A 24040-nucleotide genomic window follows, 5' to 3' on the forward strand; every position below is an offset into this window, starting at 1 on the left:
AAGACCTCCAAGACAAGTACATAACAAGTAGCATTAACAGCCCTGAATGCATTCTTTCAAAACACCAACATCAACACATACAGCCACATCTCATGGAGCTTGCCTGTCTGTAGTTCTAAGCCCATAAGGCATGCCAACACGCAATCCAACATTCTGATCATTGAAGACTCCATTATAAGACACACTGATTTCCCTCTCAGCAGACAGAGTGAGGAAAAGGTCATGGTCAGTTGTTTATCAGAGCCCAGGATTCATTATATTACACACACACACACACACACACACACACACACACACACACACACACACACACACACACACACACACACTGGTCATTGAACCACAAGTACCAGTTTAACTCAGTAATAATCCATGTGGGTATAAATGACCTGAGAATTACTTACTTAGACTATGTGAAGAGAGAGACACCATGGAGCTCTTGGAATATGTGTCCCAGGTTGGTATGAGCCTAGCACTGAGCAGCATTTTACTTTCTCCAAGGTTGATGGCACAATATGAACAGAAGATGACTGATTTTAATAATTGGATTAGTTTCTGTTGTCATTCCAATGGGGTACAATATTTGCACGCATGGAAGAAGATAGTCAACCTACTTTGCTAGGAATGGACTGCACCTCTCACCTCTAGGCTTTTGAATATTAGCTAAAGCATTGTCCTCCCCCATAGTGCCTGTTTTAGACAATGCCAAACTGAAAGTACTTCAGACACAGCAAATCAAAAGTAATGAAATCTAAAGGTGCCACTTTTTAATGTAGGAGTTTAATCAATAAACTTTATTCCCTACAAGCTGTCTTCAACCTAGAGAACAGTGATGTCTATGCAGTCACTGAGACATAGTTTAAAGCCACAGAGAGCATACTGGCAATACAATTCTATAATGGCTTCCACACATTTAGACCAGCTACTACACAGACAAGGATTAAAGGTAGATGTCAAAGGAAAAAACAACTTCAAAAAGATCAATACACGGCAGGTTCAGGTTAAGACACTTTAATTTTGCAGCAAGGAGACAAAAATGTGCTAATACAGAGTTTGTCTAACTAGAATCAGGAAGTGAAGCCATTCTTATACATTTCTTATAAGACATTGCCTACCAATCTGACGTAACAGATCACAAGTTCTAACATCATTACTTCGTATCACCTGATTGACCATGATTTTCTGCTTGCACTATCAATTTTATGAAAAACTTCCTAAGAAAAACAACGTGGCCTTGATGACCACCAGTTAGATACAACTTCTCACTATGCAATGTTACCATTCAAGGTACTATGGCTAATTTGAGCACAAAGCAAGTACAGATTATAGTCCATTTCTTTAAGCAGTCTTTTGTCTAACTGTATATTTTCCCTCTGAAGTTGTGCATGTTCTCATAACACGAACAGAGCTGATTGTTCAAAGTCAATAACATTATGGAAAACAGTATTGTTCTATTCATTATTTTCCTGACCTAGCAGATAATCACCTGCTTCTCAGTACATTTCCAAAAGGCATAAACATGAATTTTGCTGTGCTAGCAAATACTAGGTCAGAGAGTATCTTGCAGTTTTCAGAAAGCATACTGCAGTTTGAAAAGCATCTTGTAATTTCATACAAAACTAAGCTATACATAAAATAGAATGAAATGTGTTAACCCTTTTAGCTTCTAATAAGCACTAAACACATACATTAATACATATTTTTCTGACATTTCCCCCCTGTTAATACTTTTTATTCTATTTTCAAAAGCATAAACAGTTTGCTTCATCTCCTAAACTCTTCCATTCAGAATTTGCAGTTAAGAGAGTCATTCAGTTTAAACTTATGAAAGTGTTTCACTTTTCAACAACTCTTCAATTTCAGTACTTTGATACAAAGTCTCAGAAACTGACATGTCTATAAAATCTTTGATTAATCTTTTCATACAGGGAATACCACAACAAATACATGCTCCTAATAGGAGTAATCCCACACAAATGGCAATCAGAATGTTCATTAGGATGGTACCCCACCCCTCAAACAAATTCTGGAAAAAGTCCATCAGAGGGTTTGGGCTTAGTTTGGTCATGGCTGACACTTGCTGAATCACCTCAAGATGATTGTTTATTTTGTGTTGATTGTCTGGAATGTACGAACAACACTCCTCTTTTATTAAAGCACACGTACCACCTCTCGCCGCTAGGGTGAAGTCGAGAGCCATGCGGTTTTGAAGCACCACAGTTCTCATAGCATTCAGTTCATCAGTTACTCATTCGAGAGCAGAAAAAGTTGCATTGCTCATAACTTCGAGAAGTTTGGGCAGTTTTCTCAGCTCCCAAATTGACTTTACTGCACCATATGCAGGGGCTATGACTCCCCAGGATATAATAGTGTCACTCAAGTCCATGTGTGTCAGTTTATCTTTGTCCTTCACGGAATTATGGTTTCTCCAGCCTGCTTCGATTCATCCCACTGGATTCTCAGGTGTCTTGATTGAAGATCCAGGTTTCTTGGTGACCTCTCTGACATTTCGAATTCTTCTTTGAGGCAAAACTGCAGGGTGTCGTATGGCTGGAACCAGGTAACCCATAAAACAACTGCCGGACCAATTCTCAGGTAACCATTTGTATGTCTTTTTCCCACACACAAAATAAAAATTCTCTACTTTAGTATTGATATATACTTGCCCTGCATGAAACATTTTCTTATCAATAATAGAAAGTTGCTTCAAAAGAACAGGATTATGCTGTATTTCACTAACAGATCTATGCATTGACTCTAGATATGAGTCATAGTTTGCATCACAAATAGTTCCTGCATTATTAGCTTTGATATAACATTTGCAAGAAACAGTCACATTGCAATTGCTCCAACCCACCTGAATAGTATCATTTTTGTAAAAACATACAATTCCCTTTTGTGTAACAGGCAGGTACAATGCTATTTTATCTTGTGATTTTACAGGTGTAGTATAAAAAATCAGATTTTCCCAGGTCTCATTGACCCCTAGGGAGACAGCAGTCATTAATAATCCCCTGTACGCTGTTGTTATAGCTGTGCAAATCCAGCAATTCGAAACATTGAAAGTTTCAGCATACACATATTTAATTGCTTGGTAAGTGTTAAAGTTCGGATGCCAGTCTATGAGTAATGCATCACATTTATTCAGTTCAGCTTGTGTGGCTGGAAAAAGGAAAGGCCACAGCAAAAAGATAATTGTTACCAGTATAGTTAACAGGATGATCATGCAATATTTCTGAGGTTGTTCTGCATTCCTGTTTATTCTATATCTGGTCATTTTGTTCTTGTTGTGTAACAGTAACAAGTTTTTTGTCCAGTTCAAAGTTCTTGACCAGTTTTCAGTGTGTCAAGTGAATCCAGGATGTACGTTCTGCTATCTTGACTGCAGTGGGTGTTGCCAGCAAAACTTGAAATGGCCCTTCCCACTTTGGAGAAATCCATTTTTTTCTCTTCACGACCTTCACCCAGACCCACGAGCCTGGTTGTACTGCTGCTTCCAATGGTCTGGTCTGTTCTTTATCTGAAACAGAATTTAACTGCAAAAGTTGTTTATTATTTAAAAGTCGTCTCATGTACTCTGTGAGTGAACTGTCGGCCTCCTGATCTGAAGGCATGAGAGGTTTCCACTGCGGGACATAATATGCCCTCCCAAATAATATTTCAAAAGGAGTTAACCCCTTTGCATTTGGAACAGTTCTCATGCTCAAAAGTGCCAGAGGCAAAGAGTGCACCCAATTTTTTTGAGTTTCAGTGACTATTTTCCTAAGCTTACCCTTCAGGATCCCATTGTGCCTCTCTACTAGTCCTGCAGATTGTGGATGATATGCACAATGGTTTTTCAAAGAAATACCAAAAAATTGGCTCAATTGTTGTATAGTTTGATTTACAAAATATGTGCCATTGTCACTGTAGATCTTTTCCGGTATACCAAATCTAGGAATAATTTCCTTAATGAGTACTTTTGCAACAGTAGCTGCATCTGGATTTTTGGTCGGAAAAGCTTCCACCCATTTGGAAAACATATCTATAATGACAAGACAATACTTCTTATTTTTGCATTTGTTCAGTTCTATGAAATCCATACAAATAGTATGGAACGGGTACGGTGGTGTAGGGAAACTCCCTTGCTTAGGCTTCAACTCCCCTTGTGCATGATGCTTATTACAAACATGACATGTCGCACAAACATTTTTAGTGTAATTTGTAAATCCATACATTGTGAATACTCGATTCACTAACTGTACCATCCCCCCTGTTGAGACATGGCACTGCCCATGGCTCAACAAAGCTGCATATCTAAACAAGTTAGATGGCAAAATTGGTTTTCCTTCCTTGGAGATGTACAGCCCTTTCTCAAGAATTGCTCCTCGTTTTACCCATATCTGTTTTTCTACTTTTGCAGTAAGTGTCTGCATTGTTTCCAACATTTCTAAATCTAAAAATCTCAGAAGGTTGTAATTCCTCACTCAAAAGAAATACTTCTGAAGCTGAAGCTGCCTGTTTTGCAGCTGCATCAGGTCTCGCGTTACCTTTTGAAATCCTATCCTGTTGCTTGGTATGAGCTACACATTTTCAAATAGCTACTTTCTGAGGTAACTGAATAGATTCTAACAAATCCAAAATAAACTGTGCATGATTAATCGGTTTGCCAGTTGATGTTATCATTCCTCTATTTTTCCACTGCTGCGCAAAAACATGTGCAGTAGAAAAAGCCTACTGGCTATCAGTAAAAATATTTACATATTTACCCTTTGTTAAGATACATGCCTGTGTCAAGGCAATCAATTCTGCTGCTTGTGCAGAAAAGTTATGTGGTAAAGACTTTGCTTCTAAAATCTCAGTATCAGAAACTACTGCATACCCTACTAGATTCTGCCCTGTAGGACACCTTCTTTATGAGCCGTCCACATAGTATGTCACCTCGGCATCATCCAAGGGAACATCCATAAGATCTTTTCTAGGTAGTGTCTTTTGCTCAATCTCCTGCAGGAAGCAGTGTGGTGTGCCATCCGGAGGGGTTGGGAGCAAGGTTGACGGATTCAAAGTTGTGCATCATTCAATTGTCATATGAGGTTGGCTCAACAGTATAGTCATACAGGAAAGATGTCTAGCAGGAGAAAGATATGCTACTTTTTCTTGTAGTAAAGTAATTGTGACTGCATGAGGCACTCTCAATGTGAGAGGGTGGAACAACACTACTGAGGCCGAAGCCTGTACTGCTATTGCAGCTGCGACTACTGCTTGTACACAGTGGGGTAGGGATCATGCCACTGGGTCTAGCTGTGATGAATAGTAAGCTATGGGGCATTGCTTGTCCCCATGTTGCTGTGTTAACACTGATGTCATATAACCTTGCTTACAATCTACAGTTTGAAAAAAACGTTTGTGATAGTTCGGTAATCCTAAAACTAATGAAGATGCTATCAATTGCTTCAGTCTGCAGAAAGCTGATTCTGCTTCTGGTATCCATTGTAATAAATCTTGTGCTGCCATAGATTTCTTGTATATCAAGTTGGTCAGTGGAGCAGAATCCAAGGCGTAGTTTGGAATCCAACTCCGACAAAAATTAGTCGTACCCAGGAAGGACATCATTTCCTTCTTGGTAGTCGGTTTGGGTGCTTGTAAAATCTCTATTTTCCTATCTTCATCTAATATTCTGCCTTCTTTGGATATTACATATCCCAGGTATTTAACCTGCTTTCTCCAAAGCTGCAGCTTGTTTTTATTTACTTTGTGTCCTTGAGTAGCCAAAAATTGTAATAATGCTATGCTATCTTCTCTGCATTCTTGCTGGGTGGGGGCTGCCAGCAGGATGTCATCTACATAAAGTAAAATCTGACTGCCTCTTGGTGGGACAAATCCTGCCAAGTTGCTTGCCATTTCCTGTGTGAATATTGTTGGGCTTTCACAATATCCCTGTGGTAGTCGTGTGTATGTATACTTTTTCCCCTGAAATGTAAATGCAAACCAATGTTGGCTGTCAGGATGTATCGGTATTGACAAAAACGCATTGCTAATATCTACCACAGAAAAATACTTCTGTTGAGGCTTTAAATCATTCAATAAAGTGTGTGGATCTGGCACCATAGGTGCTCTAGGTATTACTGCATCATTTACAGCTTGTAAATCTTGGACCATATGCCATTCTCCATTTGCTTTCCTAACAGGAAATAAGGGTGTGTTACATGGTGAATCGGGAGATTCTACCAGTACTCCTTCCTTAAGCAAAGCTGCTATTATAGGTTTAATTCCTACTTCTGCATCTTTTCTTAAGGGATACTGTCTCTTTTGTGGTCTAAATGTTGACTTTGGCATGATTGTAACTGGTCCTGCTGTACAGATAAGTCCTACATCTGATTTTCCTGTTGACCAGAGAGTTTCTGGTATGCTTCATAAAGCGTTTTCTTCATCTTCTAGTAAGAATGCTAATCAGCTGTCCTTGCTAGACTGCAAGTGTACAGCTGGGTGTGTCTGTGTTATCCAGTTTAACTTCTGCTTCTGTACTCCCTGTTCTGACAATTCTAATTCTGTCTGTTTTTCCCACCTCGTGACTTTTTCTCCTAGGTCTGCCCACTTCACATTCTTGTCTTTAGTCAAACTGACATGTGGTGTCGATTAGATTTATAAAGTGCAAAAAATTCCTGGGGCAATGAACAGCTAACTACACTGTTCCCTTTGGTGTCCCAGTACAGATTACACAATACTAATCTGTTTGCACGGTTTTTAAACAGTTCTTGCTCATATTCCTTATCAGGTCCTGGTGTGCTGCAATAATACAGAGTACAGTGCAGCAAATGCTGTTTATCAGTGTCAAAGGAGAGGGACTTACTGATGGCTACATTCATCAGTTCTTTGGTTACTGCCCCTGGACCAGTCGTAACCAAGTCCTGGCTGTACCAGTAAAATGTTTCACCCTCCGATCACACTACAAAAGTATCCATTTGTTGCTGTGCTTCCATACCCTGCATAGTTGAAACTACTGCTATGCCAAATATCTGCATAAGATCTCTGCCCAAAAGGTTTACTGGGCATTTTGCAGAAACAACAATTTTGCTTTTCTGGGTCATCCCTGAAACAGGGTCAGTTATTGCTATGTTATGGGAGAGTGGCTCCCGATACAGCTGTCCATTAGCTGCTTTCACTAATATGTAATCAAGTGATTCTGAATTTTCTGGTAGTTTGGAAGGCTGTATCAGGGTCCGTGATGCCCCCGAGTCACACAGAAATTTAACTTCCCTCCCCTCTACCAGAAGTGTTATTTCCGGTTTCGTGTCTGCTAAGTAGAGCTCTAGGCTCAATAATGCTAAATCTAAAATTTCACTTTCCTCACTGTCTGTGATTTCTTGCACATCCTCTATTTCTTCTATCACATCCTCTGCTCCCTCTATCACATTTACATTTGTCTTTTCTTGATTATTCCTTTCTAGTGATTCTTGACTATCATATAGTCAGTCCTCACCCTCCTTATCTTCCGTGGCTGCCTTCTTGTTTTGCTTGCAATCCCTTGCCAAATGTCCCTTTTCCCCGCATTTAAAACATTCACCCCTTTTCTTTCTCTCTTCAAACTCTTCTGATCGCTTATTAGATTGTTTGTTTCCCTGGGCATTTTTCTTGCCCTTCTTCCCTGACTCTACTACAAAGACTTCTGCTCTGTCTTCTACTGCAAATACTTGGGTTTTCTTTTTCTTTTTGTTATTAAAATGCCTTTCAGCATGTCTTGCATATTCAAGTAATGACTGTAATCTACTTGTATGGTGATCTACCATGTGTTTTGTAATGAAACTACTGATGGGTGCAATACTGCTTTTCAAAAATGCATTCTTTAGCTGCTGCTCATATGGGGAATCTTGTATTTGGTCTTCAGGTGCCTGCATTCCACAATGGTTATTAAAACGTTCTAATAATCTAGCATAATACCTATCAACAGTTTCACCTTCTTGTTGGATGCATTGATTAATGCAAGTCCAGTCTGCCCTAGGCTTCCATTTCTCAGAGTTTCGGTCTGTCAGACCTTTCACTCTGTTATCCAGCTTTGCATTACTATGTGGGAGTGGCTTATGTTCTGCATCACTGGGATTCCAGTTACCACTGATCATGTGCCAATCTGGCCTTACGATTTGTCTGACTACTTTCTCTACTTCTTCCCCATTTAAATGATAACTTAACCTCATGCCCTGTAAGTCTTCTAAGAATTTTCTAAAATTAACTTTCGAATGGGGAATTCCCTCTGTGGCTTTCCGGATGTCTTCCGGTGTCCACGGCCTATATACCAGGATAGTCGGGTCCTGCCCTCCCTGCCCTGCCTGAGTATTTGGTACTTCTATGAGCGGACATATCTCTTCTTCACTCATAGCTCGCGAATTTCCATTCATTTGATATAACTCCATATCTCCTCTTATTTTACGTGTTCGAGACCTAGTCTCGACGGATCTCTGACAAATGGTTTTGGCTTTGCAGGGACAGACGGATATAGTGGAGGTGGACCAGTTTGTCCACTCGCTTCATATTCTGGTAAGGGAAGCAGAAGGGGTGGAGGGGCCGATGCTATTACCAAGTTATTGTCTTCTTTATCTAGAAACATTGCTTTTGAATTATTACTTTTTTGTTCCCTGTGGTTTGCTTCCTCAAGCCACCTGTGTGCCTGAGGAATGCCTAATTGGCGTTGCTTTTTTACCTGACCTTTTGTGTTGGTTTTAAGCTGTTTGACAAGTTTAATAAGCGAGGATTTTTCTAATTTGCCATCAAATTCACATTTATTAACCCATTTTGTATAGTATCTAACATTATCAGCACTCTGTAACTGCATATATTTTGTGTCTTCGGTTAACGATGGATCTCGGGATCTTTTTGTGCACTTATTTCCCATTGCTCTAAAAAGTCAAAAATGTTACGTAACCCTTCTTATCATGTGGTACCACGATTTCTCTTTTTCACAGTTTATCTAGAATTAACTGCCTACCTATTCTGTTTCCCTGATCTATGACAAGACAGCAATCTTTTTGTCCCTGATCTGCACAAGACAAATCTGACAAAACAAATACTGTAACAAGTCCCTGATCTAAAACAGAAAAAAGGTAAATTCCTCCTTACCTGAGCCTCTCAGTGATTGATCACCTACTTCACGGTGGAACCTTTGACTCCTCCTTCAATCGCAGATCAGAAACAGTGACTGGCCTCTATTGAACGACAATTCAGTCGGAGGTCTTTCAGTGCAGAAGAACTGATGTGGTCTCTTCCCCGTATGGTTTCATGCCACCTGGCCCATCTGACCTGAGTCAGAGTGAGAGTCTCCGGCTCAAAGGACCAAAACTGTCAAAGGAAAAAACAACTTCAAAAAGATCAATACACAGCAGGTTCAGGTTAAGGCACTTTAATCTTGCAGCAAGGAGACAAAAATGTGCTAATACAGAGTTTGTCTAACTAGAATCAGGAAGTGAAGCCATTCTTATACATTTCTTACAAGACATTGCCTACCAAGCTAACGTAACATTTCACAAGTTCTAACATCATTACTTCATAGCAGCTGTTTGTCCATGATTTTCTGCTTGCACTATCAATTTTATGAAAAACTTCCTAAGAAAAACAACGTGGCCTTGATGACCACCGGTTAGATACAACTTCTCACTATGCAATGTTACCATTCAAGGTACTATGGCTAATTTGAGCACAAAGCAAGTACAGATTATAGTCCATTTCTTTAAGCAGTCTTTTGTCTAACTGTATATTTTCCCTCTGCAGCTGTGCATGTTCTCATAACACGAACAGAGCTGATTGTTCAAAGTCAATAACATTATAGAAAACAGTATTGTTCTATTCATTATTTTCCTGACCTAGCAGATAATCACCTGCTTCGCAGTACATTTTCAAAAGGCATAAACATGAATTTTGCTGTGCTAGCAAATACTAGGTCAGAGAGCATCTTGCAGTTTTCAGAAAGCATACTGCAGTTTGAAAAGCATCTTGTAATTTCATACAAAACTAAGCTATACATAAAATAGAATGAAATGTGTTAACCCTTTTAGCTTCTAATAAGCACTAAACACATACATTAATACATATTTTTCTGATAGTAGAGATGTCTCGATTTACATAAAAAAATAAATAAACCTCAGGGCTGGTCAAACAGGATGATGCACTTGAGCTTCTCAAAGTTCATATGACCATAGTCAAAATCCAATACCACTTGGAAACCCATAACAAGTAGTTAAACTTATTGGAGACACTCACCATCTAACCAAATACCATATTCATGGGCAGCTTTAATTACCCCACTATTATTTGGGAATCATATGCAACACCAAATGTGCATGCAGAGAGATTCCTGAATTTTGTAAATACAAACTCCCTGGATCAGATGGTCAATAAGCAGACCAGTGGTGTAAACATACTGGATCTGGTTCTCACTAATATGGTAAAGTGCTGCATGCCCCCTAGAGCAATGTGAATCTCTGTAAGGTCAGACCGCAAAATACTCTACTCTGTAGAAGAAATAAAACCAGAACACCAAGTAGCCCTGGAATGTTTAGAATCTACTATAAAGCTAACTTACTGCTATTATGTGATAACCTGGCAAAATATCAAGCCACCATAAGCCTTGGGAAAACTGCTGCCTACATGGAACTGTCCACAGAAACCATATACAAGCATGCTAATACCTACATAGAGGCAGCTGTGTCAACCAGAAATATGTATAGAACTAACTCAAAAAACAAGCCACCTTGGTGGAAACACAACAGTATGCTGTCTAACAGAAGAAAGAAAATCATGGCAAAGATCAAGAGGTGTTGCACCCCGCATGATAAAAGTGCTTCGATCAAAGTAAACAAACAGCTCAGAGGAAAAATAAAGTCTAGCAAAGCCAATCCATCCATCAATCTGACCACACCCCCTTTTTCCCACTTTTACACATGGAGACAGGTATCACTTCAACAGAGACAATCATCAATAGCCAATGTTTATACCACTGGGTGTCTAGCCTTGCCATGGTAGCTCTTCTGCACCACAAGCTCTCACATATGCTCACATTTATGGCCAAACCTCAACGCATTCTTTAGCTATGTTAACAACCTGAAAGGTTTTACACAATTGTGTGCAGAACTGATTGTTAATAGCTCCACCTACACTGAGCCAGAAGTTATACCACAAAACATTAACATATGCGAGAGATGCAGTTATATAGCTAAATTGGAGGCTAAGCTCTCTCCACCCAAGACTGGAACAGGCAGTCATGAGAAGAAGGTTAACACTTGCACCACACCTCCAGCCTCACATAGACATACTAAACCAGCACTGGCAAAAAATGCACATAAATACACAAAATCATACTCGAAGGCTCTAAATAAAAACCTGCAAAAGCATCACAGACCTCCAAAGCAGACACCCAAAAAACCTGCACCTCCCGTCACAAACCAGACAACACATAAAACGCAAAATCAATGTGCTGCACAATCACAGCCCTTAAGGCAAAATAACATACCTAACACGCTAGTAATAGGTGACTCTATAGTCAGGCACACTGACGTCCCACTCACTAGGGTGGACAAGGAGAAGGTTACTGTTAGCTGCCTGGTGGGAGCCAGAGTCCGCCACATAACACAAGCACTCACGTCACTCCAGAACAGGTACAAATATGACTCTGTCTTTGTTCATGTTGGAATGAATGACCTGAGATGTACCTCCCTGGACTACATGAAAAGAGACATGAATTATAGAGCATAAACACAAAGGCACACCACTGGCTCGAATACTCAACAAAACTCTTTATTGAAAGTAGAACAGTAAGCGCTTTCGCATTGCACAGAACGCTTCTTCAGACTTAATGACATTTTAAAAGCAAACCGCCATTTAAATAGCTCTTCATGCATCACCTGACTCATAATTACCTACAATTAAAAACTTAAAGTGGTATACATAGCCATATATCCAGATATATGTATATAAATATAGACTTAAAATGTAGAAAAAAAAAATATATATATATATATATATATATATATATATATATATATATATATATATAAAATGTATCAAGAACACTATAAATGCAATGCTCTAAAATATACATATAAAGGATATAGAATGTATAAATAATTTACTAATAAAAACTCTCTATACCTGCATGATAATGCTTGATAATGCTAATATGAGTGTAAACAATCATAACTAAGCTATTTACATAACACTATATTAAAAGACACCAAACCATCACCACAAGGAAACAAATATGTATAAGGTAACTAAGAACGCTACTCTCATTAGCAAGCATGGCGGCCTATAAATGATGACATAAGTGATTTATGAAATAAATAGCACTAGACTGAGATGTAATGTCCCCTACTGAAAAATATGACTAGTACTGTTAAACCAAGTAAAGATTCAGTGATTGACCAGTCTATCTTTCAGAAAAGGTTTCAAGCTTACCTTTTCATTAAGGTCATGTCCCTTATCTGCCTGATACCTCAGGATCCATTTATTTTCCTCCTTTTCAGTATAGTTCTTTATGTTCCCTAGTCTAGTACTGGTTCTAATAAGCTCTCTGGCCATAAAACTAAATTTATGACTTAAATCATTGCTGATAGTGTGCCTTGCTAAGGCATTATGCTCATCTTCTCGTCTTATGGCGTACAAGTGTTCTCTTACTCTCTCCCTCTTAATGTACTTACAGTGATTACAACTCCGGCAGGCCAAAGTGCCTTGCCTGTCTGACTGTACTATACCTTTATTGTTATCCTCATAGCAAAGTATTCTCTTAAGTGATTTAGTATTCCTGTAGGAGTATCTTGGTCATTCCCCTACTATTTATATCAGCAATGATTTAAGTCATAAATTTAGTTTTATGGCCATATATATATATATATATATATATATATATATATATATATATATATATATGTGTGTGTGTGTGTGTGTGTGTGCATTTAATATATGCAATGTTTGATTTTATGTTTTCAACTATTTTGATACTTTGGAATGTTGGTTGTTCAGCTTTCCTATGCTTACTTCTATGTGTGTGTGTGTGTGTGTGTGTGTGTGTGTGTGTGTGTGTGTGTGTGTGTGTGTGTGTGTGTGTGCGTGCGTGCATGTGCATGCGTGTGTGTGTGTGTGTGTGTGTGTGTGTGTGTGTGTGTGTGTGTGTGTGTGTGTGTGTGTGTGTGTGTGTGTGTGTGTGTCCGTGCACGTGTGTATACATACATACCTAGCAAGTTTAGATTCATGAAGAATTGTATCCCTTTCCTCTCTTCTTAACTAAGGTCTACCCAAGCCTGCAATGACTCTAGTCAAAGTTTTTCTTTTGTCTTTCTTATTTTAAGCATTTCCTTTTCCTTCCTTTACCACCTTAATATACTTTTATACACAAGAATTATCAAAATTATCATAGATTAAGGAGAAAGTGTCATGCTTCCAAAAATGCCCAATATGTAAGTATAACATTCCACTCCAAAATACACCTGACCTTTGTGTTGTGACACTTGTACCAGAGTACCTGCCAGTGCAATGTGAGATGTGCAAATCGTTTGTCCCTCATTCCTTCATAGATAGAAAAAAAGAACAAGATGATTTAGAACGGTCTCCTCACTGCCACAGCAGGACACTCTGAAGATGACATTTCTCCTCCCAAAGTCAAATGACAGGACAAAGATAAAGACAGAAACATGGGGAAAAGATTGCAATAGAAACAAAAATAAAGAAGACGAGACTACATGGTTAATCTCCCTTTCTTTCTCTGGCTCCAGAAGTTTCCAAACTATCTCCTTTACTCAGATCCAGTTTGAACAGGATCTTTCTAAACTTTTGTTATTGAAAGCCACTGACACTGGAGCTATTGTTATTCCAGATAGATCTCCTCATAAGGACATGTATCACATAATTATTGTGCTTGGCCTTCCTGAGAATACTGGAAAATATGAAGGTCTCTCCAAACACCATTATATTGGGCGACTTCAACTACCCAAACATAGACTGGGAGCATTACTCTAGCTCCAACATCCTAGCCCAAAGGTTCCTAGAATTTATAAACTCAAATGCTATGGAACAACTTGTTACCACTCCCACAAGAGGGGAAAACATACTGGACCTGATCATCACCAACATGGGGACACTATGCTCCAGACCAGAAGTGTATCCCTCACTGGTAAGATCAGACCATAAACTAATCTCACTGGATATTCACATCCCGACCCCACCCCCTGCTCAGAAAACCACAGTGAAAAACTTCTCTAAAGCAAATTTCACACGCCTCAAAACTGAAGCAAAATCCTTCAAAGCCCCCGGGCCTGTGGAAAATACGTCCCAGACCGCAGAATCCTTTATAAACGCATTCTATGAACACCTTCAGGAATGCATGGATCATACAATCCCAAATAAAACCAAGACCCAATCCTCCAAAGGCAGGCGTCCTGTCTGGTGGACCCCAGCCATAAACAAACTATACAATAGAAGGAGGAAGCTACTACATGATAGAGCAAAATCCCAAAAAGGGAAGGCATCTCTGATCAGTATTAGCAAAAAACTACGGGCACTCATAAAATCGTCTAAGGCCAGCTTCGAGAGAAAAATTGCACAGGACACTAAGGATAATCACAAGGCTTTCTTTAGTTATGTTAGGAACCTGGGTGGGAATTCCCAGGTATGCTCAGAATTAGTCCAAAATGACAAAAAATACACCGAGCCCACAGACATTGCCAACATCCTAGCTGACAGGTTCAGTGCAAACTTCTCCCCCCTCCCCACCAAAGGGCAAATATCTATCCCAACAGAGTGCTGCCCCCCTGACATCTCAGATGCTCAGGTAAGAGCCGCCCTCTCCAAAGCAAAAAACACAGCATCAATGGGACCAGATGGTGTCCCAGGCTGCATCCTACATGAACTCCAAGAAGAGCTAAACCCAAACATAAAACTACTGTTCAATCTTAGCCTTACTACAGGATATGTACCCAAAGAGTGGCGTACAGCAACAGTGGTCCCTCTCCACAAAGGTGGTGCCTCAACGGATCCTGGAAACTATCGCCCCATAAGCCTGACTAGCTTGGTCTGCAAAGCTATGGAAAGGATCATCATGGACCTCATAAATAAAGATATTGGGGACCTACAGACACTGGATCCTACCCAGTTTGGCTTTGTTAAGGGCAGATCCTGCCTCTTAAACCTGGTCGATTTCTTTGAAACAGTCACCAAGGCCATTGGAGGGAAGATGGTCCACACAGCCTACCTGGACCTCGCCAAAAGCCTTCGATACAATACCCCACTCGGGCATTATAGATAAGCTCACCAGCTTAAATATAAACCCCTATGTCACTAGATGGGTTGCAAACTGGCTCAAGGACAGAACCCACATGGTTAGAATTGCTGGAGCCATGTCAGACTCCAAACCAGTTACAAGTGGCGTCCCACAAGGCTCAGTCCTGGGACCTCTCTTGTTCGGTATATATTTCTCAGCGGTACAGGCCAACACGGAAGGACTGTGGCTGACCAAGTTCGCAGATGACTGCAAACTGGGCGCCATAAACAACTCTCCAGCCGACACAAGCATCCTCCAAAAGGGCCTCATAGAAACAGACAACTGGTGCCAGAGCCATGGCCTCAAGCTAAACGCCAAAAAGTGTATAGTCATCCCCTTTGGCAAAAACAAAGTGCCCACAAATTACCACATAGGTGGTAATCCATTAAGTACAGAAGAAGTCATTAGGGACCTGGGGACCCAAGTTGATAGCAATCTCTCATTTGACAACCACGTGGCCAAAGTGGTTAGAAAAACATTTTATATAGCCCACCTAATCATGAAGGGATTCACATCTAGATCAGGGGAAGTCATCGTACCTCTTTACTCATCCCTCATCAGGCCCATAATTGAGTACAATGCCCCTTTTGGGATGTACCTTACCAGACACCTGCAGCAACTGGAAAGACCCCAAAAGTACCTCACCAAGAGGATCAAAGGGCTCAAACAGATGCCATATGCTGCCTGGTTAAAGAAACTCCAGCTCTACTCAGTGGCATACCGCCTGCTCAGAGGCGATCTGTGCCTGACGTGTAAAGCCATGTCCAACCCGGAATTAATGGACATGCTGCACCTCAGAAAATCCCACTCCCATCGAGCTATGCGCTCGAGAGACTTGAACCTCAGCACTGAAATAAATAGGACATGCTGGAGGGACAGATTCATAACCCAGAGGCTCCCTTCACTCTGGAATAAAATCCCATTCCAGGTTAGGCAGTGTCCCACATTGACTCTCTTCAAGAGGAATCTTGATGAGTGGATGGGAGATCGTAGGTTTACCCCGGCTATCACTTCTGTGTCACTGTTAGACAGAGGCACAGTATACTAACCTCAAAAAAAGGCATAGCAAAATTAATTTAAAATGGGTGGCGAAAGCCAAACACACTCTGGCTAGGCTTATAAATGCCCTAGGGCAGATAGCCTAGTATGAACCTATGAACCTATGAACCTATAAAGTGCTGTTTGAGTTTTAGAGTGCTGAACTTTCACAAGACTTTAGTACCTTACCACAAACAGCTTTTATTAACGTTTAACTTCGTTTGGCAGCTCTATGGTACACAGTGCTGTTGTTCTACATTTGTCTTCAGTTCTATAAAGGTTGAGTGTTAACGTACTTTCTGGTTACCTGTGAATTTGGTGGCTCATTCTGTTCTTTTAAGTATACCTAGCATAGTGTTTTAAAGAACTGGACTACATTGGCATTCATCTTATCCTATTTTCACTTGTCTTTTCTCACATTGGAAATGTTCTTGATTATGCCATTAGAACTATGTTGTTTTGTATTTATTATGCAATTAGAAATATGCTGTTTTTTTATTTACTATCTTTTTTCTTCTTTGTAGGTGTGAATTGTATAAATTCAGTTAAGTGTGAGAATATGCTGTGTCCATACCATTACTGTGGTGATGTATCAACTTGCAAGGTACTGCCAGATACATGTAGACTTTCCTGCTCATGTACAAGTAATGTCTGCCTGAAGCCTGGAACCAAGTTTTTTCCAAGTCCTTCTCAAGGTATATAGTTACATGATATTTGACTTAATCTAATCCATTTCATAATTGTGTTATAATATGTATGTCAGCCTTTCGAAAACAAATTTGAGAAATATGTTCATTGACTGTCACATTGAACCTTACTTAAGGGAAGCAATACAAATTATTCTGTATGTTTCATTTCTGTCCTTTTGCATTAAGGTATTATTGACCAAAGTTCTGGACATTCTTACATCAATTTTAAATTGTAAAAAAGCTGTAATCATTATGTAAATAAAAGAAAAACAAGTAAATTTATGGTAATTTGTAACCTGTTTAGCTCAGTTTTATTTATTTTATTTTACATTTGTTGACCAGGTTTGTCCAACTGAGGTAAGTAGCCCTTTTTCAGCGGAGGCCTGGGGAGAAAAGCTCCACATGTTCTACAGATTACCATTTAAAAAAGTAAGTAAAAAATCAACAACTGGTTTACAGAAAATATTCAAAGCAACATATACATGAAAACCAAGGATTTACTACTGTAAACTAATCATTGTGTATATCAGATTTAGAATCCTACATCATTCAGAAGAACTAAAAATAGTTTTGTCACCAGATGTAAAATTTTACTTTATGCAGATAAGAATGCATGTGATGTGCTAGGATAGAGAAGTTAATTTGAGACAAGGTCTAGAAAGTTAAAGAAAGTTACATAAGTTGGGAGCAGATAGAGGTGTACAGTTAGGGTTGATAAGCTGTTTAAGTGGGGTGGGTACAGAGGTAGGTCCATTGGCTTAACAGGTATTCTTTAGTGGCTAGCTTGAATTGACTAAGTTGCCTGAGTGACCTGATCTCTAGTGGGAGTTTGTTCCAGGTCTTTGGAAGGATTATAGGTATAGAGAATACATCCTGTCTTAGTTTTAGATTTCGGATTTGTAGCAGATCTAGGTTAGAGCTCCGGAGGGATCTAGCAGGTGAATAGTAGGAGAAGACAGATGATATGGTAGGACAAAAAGAAGGCTGATAAAGGATAGAGTGGATGATCTGGAGATGAGGGAGAAGAAGCTGGTGAGGTAGTTCTAGCCAGTTAAGGTGTTTGAGTGAGAGACAATGATGTGACTTGTAAGTTTGATGGGCTGCAAATTTGGCTATCTTGTTGTAGGTAGATTCAAGTTTGGCAAGGAGTGTGGAGTGGAGGCAAGTAAGAATTTGAGAGCCATATAATAGACTCGGTAGGAGGCAGGCATAGGAGAGTTACTTTAGCTTCACAGGTAAGAAACTTTTTGTTGCAGTACAGGGGCCCTAGTTTCTGATGAGTTTTCTTGATATAGTTGTTAATGTGTAGATCAGCTTTAAGTTGGTTGTCACTGATGACACCAAGGAGTTTAGTGCTATTTTCGACCTTGATGTGTGTGTTATTGAGGGACAGGATTGCGAAAGTGGATTTAATGTGGTTGTAGTTTTTAGGAAGATAAAGCAGTAGATTAGTTTTTTTTTTTTTTTTTTGGTTAAGGATAAGCTGGTTATCAGACAGCCAGTTTTCTACTGAGATAAAGGAAGTCTGTGTTGCTGTGTTGTAGAGATGAGATCGGAGGGAGAGTCAGCAACAGTGATGACAGTAGAGTCATCAGCGTATTGGACCAGTGATGACGGAGGACAGGAAGCATAAAGCAGATTAGTGAAGATGTTGAAAAGTAGTGGCCAAGGATAGACCCCTGAGGGACACCCATTTTAACTGGGAGAGGAGGGGAGAGTGCAGATTGCCACTTCAATGCTTGAAATCTGTCAGTGATGTAGCTGGAAAACAATGCAACAGTAGCAGGGGAGAAGTTAAGGTTGGTTAGTTTGTGCAGAAGGAGAGGGTGAGAGATGGTCTCAAAAGCTTTAGAGAGATCTAAGAATAGGCAGGAGACAAGTTTGTTGTTATCTCTGGCAAGGGCTATAGTATTAAGGAATGATAGTAGGGCAATAATAGTACTATGCTTTGGTCTAAAGCCATGTTGAGTAGGTGTAAGCAGATTTTCAGAGAGTAGGTAGTACATAACTTGTTTATGGATACATTTTTCTAGAACTTTAGAGAAAGAATAGTGGATGGCAATTCCTTTATTTATTGGTAGAGTGAAGAATTGTTTCCATATGGAAGGGACTTTGGACTCTGAAATGGAGTGGTTGATTAAGAAAGATACAGGTAGAGTGAGAAAGTCAGTAGGTAATTGAAGAAAAAGGGAAAGAATGTTGTCAGTAGAAGCTGAGCTAGGTTTGAGTTTAGAGAGTAGGGATTTAATGTAGCTAGTGGGTACAGGTTTTAGAGAAAAATAATTTGATGAGATTATAGTGGGATTTGATAGAGAGTGGTCTGAAATATTATTAAAGGTAGATGATTTGGTACTGGGGTTAAATATTTTGGATATAGAGTCAAAGAAATATCTGTTGAAGGTGGAGGAAGTATCTTTGGGAGTCTTATCAGGACAAGGATTTGGGGAGCAGGGACCACCAGGATGTAGTATGTGGTTTAATGAGTTCCAGAATTTTTGGCGGTTAGATTTCAAGCTTGAGTGTGGGTTATAGTAAAAGTCTCTTTTGTCTTTATTAATAAACTTTTTGGTCTGATTTCTAAGTTCTTTGTATTTTAGCAAGTCTGCAGGGAGCTTTGTTTTGGTCCATGTTTTCCATGTTTTGTCCCTATTTGTCATTAGGACGTGGGTTGAATTTGATAGCCATGGAGATATATTAGATTTACTATGGACTGTGCGAAGTGGGGCAAGTGAGTCAAGAATACTGAGAAAGGTGGAGTTGAAAGACAGGACAGCATTGTTAAGGGGGAGTTGGGTAAGAAAATTCCAGTTAACTTTAGAGAGAAGAGATTTAAAGGTGTCAGGGTGGAAGTTAGTAAGCTTTTGGCATGTGATAAATCTATGCAGTTTAGTAAAGCGAGGGATATGTCTAAGTACTTTTATTGGGGATTGATCATTTAGTGTTTTCGGAAGGGTTTCAGGATTGTGATATTTAGAGGGATGAGAGACTAGAATCCAGTCGATAAGGGTGCTGTGTGTATGAAAGTTTTTGGCATAGGTGGCATCAGTGATAAGTTGAGTAAATCTGTATAAGTTAATGTGTAAGGAAGAAGTTGGGGTACAGAGAGCTAACCAATTAATACTGACATCACCAAGAATAATGGTTTCATTAGGAATATGTTGAGAGAAGTATGAGAGCATGTTTTCCAGCAGGGGTACGTTATCCCCCAGGGGAATGTAGATGCTACTATTGTGATGGTGGTATGGGTGTTAAGTACAAGGTTGGCTGTCAGTATTTCAGCAGGGGAAAAGGACGGGATGGTTTTATTAGGAGTTCTCAGTGTACGGTGGTTAGAGTAAACAAGGGCAACTTCACCAGCCTTTTTCTTTTAGTGGTCAAGGCGCAGTGTACAATAGCCAGGAGGGAGAAAGTCTTTGTCATGCTTCATGCTTTTGGGGTTTTAGCTAAGTTTCTGTTAGGGTGATGACATCAGGGGGTGTAGCTTGAGATCCAAGCATGAAGCTCACTAGCCTTGTTTAATATACTTCTAGTGCTTATTGAGTAGAAGGAGATTTGCTTGTTTGGGGGGGTGGGCGGAGGTGTATAGGTTATTGGGACTATAGTTATAGGTAGAGTTGTGTTGCTTGGGGCCTGGATTGGGATGAATATCTCCTACAATCAGAAGAACAGTAGGGTAGTAGTGGAGGTTATGTTTGTATAAGTTAAAGATAAAATACTTTGTTTTATTTTTAGGGAATGTGGTGTAGGTGGGGGGAATTTTGATTTTAGCAAGAGGAGTTTCAGTAGAAAAGATAGAAGCAAAAAAGGCAAATGAATGATAAGGAGATGAGGTAGCCCTAGAATGAGGTATTGTAGGAATTTTGAGAATAGGAAACAACTGGATATTAAGTGAGGTGAGAGTGTGAAGGAGGAGTAATGGAGGCAGTACAAGAAAAAGGGTAGTAGAGAAAGGCATGATGGGTAAGATTACTGAGTGCTAGAGTACTGAAACTGGTGATTGGGAAGTTATTAGCAGGTTTATTTTGCAGGTAGGTATCTGGGAGTGTGTTGCTTAGCTGATGTTTGAGTAGGGGGCTTAGGAGTAATGTGTGTAGAGGAAGAAGATGTTAAAGTTTGCAAGTGTAGTGTGGGAGAGGGGAGGGGTTAGGTATGGTTTGTGTGGAGAACAGGAAAGCAAGTAGGGTGCAGAGTGGGTGTTAACAATCTTTAGGTATAAAGGAATTGATATGGGTTGGGTGGAGAGCGCAGTGAGCCAGAGTGTAGCGAGGGTGAATAGAGCGGGGCTACACCTCAGGAGCGAGAAGGCTCAAGCTGTTTGTCTATTAGCAAGTGTTGCTAGCAAGCTCTTTATGAATGAGTAGAGCTAAGGCAATTGGGAATAAACTAAAGTTTTGTTTTGGAAAAGTTGTAATCTTAGACTCTGGAGTTCACCTGTTTGCATACAGAGGGAATAAGGATCATATATAATTACTAGAGTATGTTGCTACGTAGTGGCTGACTTGATTAAAGCTTTCAGAGTTGGAAGCTGAATGGAGCTTAATGCAGCTGTGCTCACCTCACAATGATAATCACAAAGTAAGAGAAAACTGTTAAAAACAGTTGAATAACATTCACCTAATGATTAATTGTAAAGGAAGGCTTTTGTATAAAAATTGAGATTTCCCAGGGCTGATTTGAGCTTTTGCTAAAACTTTGCTTCAGAACCGAAGGTGGGGGGTGCAATCCTAAGGCTTGTGAAAGGCCCAAGCAAACTGCAAAGAGAAAAAAATAGACAGAGTGTGAGCAGAAAATGAATAGTACAGTTTTAGGACAAATGGAGACAAACTGGGAGAAAGTAGAGGATATTAGTCAGAGAGTGATGGAAGGATTATCAGAGGACAGAAAGTGGGTACAGGAAATGGTTCAGTAAGTAGGTACATAGATAAATGTCCAGGGAAGAGTAAAGAATCACAAAGAATAGGAAACAGTGTCTCGGCAGATCATAATAGACAGATTTAACAATGTAGTAAGTCTAATAGTTTAAAGTAGCACCATAGTTATGTACGATACTGGTTAGAATGTGTAACAAATGTGTTTCTGCTTTTCAAATACCAGATACCAACTAAACAAACTGTAAGTTTCTCCTTACTGATAGCAGGTATGTTTCTGCTAATACCAATTAGAACTGTAGTTAGGTAAGATATTGGCTAGAATTTGGCATATGTGCCACATTTCATATGAAGAAATTTTGTGTAGGAAAAGGACTTTCATTTCAGATCATGTAAGATGTGTATTTAACAAACTTAAAAGAAAAAATGAAGGAATTGATAAAATAAAGACTTAAAAAGCAGACAAACAAATATCAACTGGTATAGTGAAAGGATCGCAAAAACTTTTTTAAGCATAACAGTAAGATGTGATGTATATTTTATTCTCTTGTTCTATAAAATATTTGTTGTTAGTGAAATTGGATTCTGGGGTTTAAATATAACATGAGTGAAGTTTCCACATTTAGAAAGACATTGTGTATGGTAACATTTAAGTTTGGTCTTGAGGATGGCAGATTAACTCATTATGTTCTCTTTACTGCATATACAGTTAATTTGTATGTGGTATGATGCAACACAAGTTCCGTTTCCTTACAGGCAACTGTAAAAAAGAAGTTATGTACTTATTATAACAATCCAACTATGTTGTCCATTTTCATTCTTCCTCAACTTATGGGTTCAGATCTAATGCTCGGATCCAGCTCAGCCATTGCTAAAGCTCTTGGCAATTTAAAACTCACAAGCTTCCCCTTACCCATAATGCATCAACCTTAAGTTACCTCAGGTCTTGCTTGCTGATTTTACTAGAAAGACAATATTTACTATGCATAAACAAAAGAAGTATAACAATTGCATGTACTCAGTTTAGAAAGAGAGTATATGTGGAGCTTAAAATAAAGGACAGTGACGTTCGTCTAAGAACTCTTTCTTCCAGAAGTTCATATATAAAAAGTGGATGGGATTTGGTGGGCGACAAGTTGAGGATGAATGAAAATAGACAACAGAGATAGAATGTTGTGATAAGTACATGACTTCTTTATCTGAACTTGTCAAATTTCATTCTCTCCTCAACTGATCAGACAGAGTCCAGCTACTTAAATTCCAGGGTGGACTCTAAAAAAGGATATTCCCGAGCACACTTGAACCAAATGATGGTCTACTGCTGGAGACCAGATCTAATTTGTAATGAGTAACAAAGGTACGGGGAGTAGCCCAAGTTGCTGCTGAATATATGTCATCCATGGATGCTCTGGAGAAGAAAACGTTAATAGCTGCAATCGATCTAGTTGAATGAGCCCTTACCGGATATGGTGAGACAATGCCCATTTTTTTATAAATGAATAAAATGTAATCAGTTACCCAGCTGGCTAAAGTTACTTTGGCAACAGATGTACCCAATTTCAGGTTTGCAAAGGAAACAAATAACTGATATGTTTTTATTATGTATTTTGTTCTTTATAAGTGAAAACATAGTTGTCTGTGAACATTTAATAAATGTAACATATATTCTTCTGTGTTAGCCATTTTGGGGAAAATCTAGCAATTTAATAGATTGATTGATATTACATTCTTACACCACCTTGGGAAGAAAGGATGCATTGGCTGGTAACGTAACTATCCTTGTGAAAAATCAGGTAAGGAGGTTTTGATGATAATGCTTGAATTTTGGAACTTCATCTGCAGATGTGATGGCTAATAGAAAAAAACTTTTTCCGAGTTAGATATTTAAGGTCACATTTAGCTGCTGGTTCAAATGCGGAATGCATAAGTGCCTGCAGTACCAGGTTGAGATCCCATAGGGGGGGGGGGTGAGGTCTTTAAATGGAGGCCTTAAAAGTAGAGTGCCTTGCATGAAAACTTTGCACAACTTATGAGAAGCTACTGAGGAACCCTCAAATCCAACAAGAAATCTAGATATCACTGACAGGTGAACTATAATGAATGAGAGAGTAGCTCCTTCTTTAAAAAGTATGGCCAAAAACTCAAGTACATCATGTATTGGAAATAAA

At 39.3% G+C, this 24040-nt stretch overlaps 1 protein-coding gene across 1 annotated transcript in view; it reads left to right on the forward strand.

The window, feature by feature from the left end:
• LOC122800843 overlaps positions 1 to 24040 on the forward strand; it is a 1417490-nt gene that overhangs the window by 902402 nt on the left and 491048 nt on the right. Inside the window, exon 17 of the mRNA XM_044070157.1 lies at positions 16840 to 17010. Within this exon, the coding sequence (XP_043926092.1) occupies positions 16840 to 17010 (171 nt within the window). The remainder of the gene's footprint in view (positions 1 to 16839; positions 17011 to 24040) is intronic.

Source organism: Protopterus annectens, chromosome 4.part1, assembly GCF_019279795.1.
Source record: "Protopterus annectens isolate FY-2018-M chromosome 4.part1, PAN1.0, whole genome shotgun sequence".
NCBI classification, from domain to species: Eukaryota; Metazoa; Chordata; order Ceratodontiformes; family Protopteridae; genus Protopterus; species Protopterus annectens.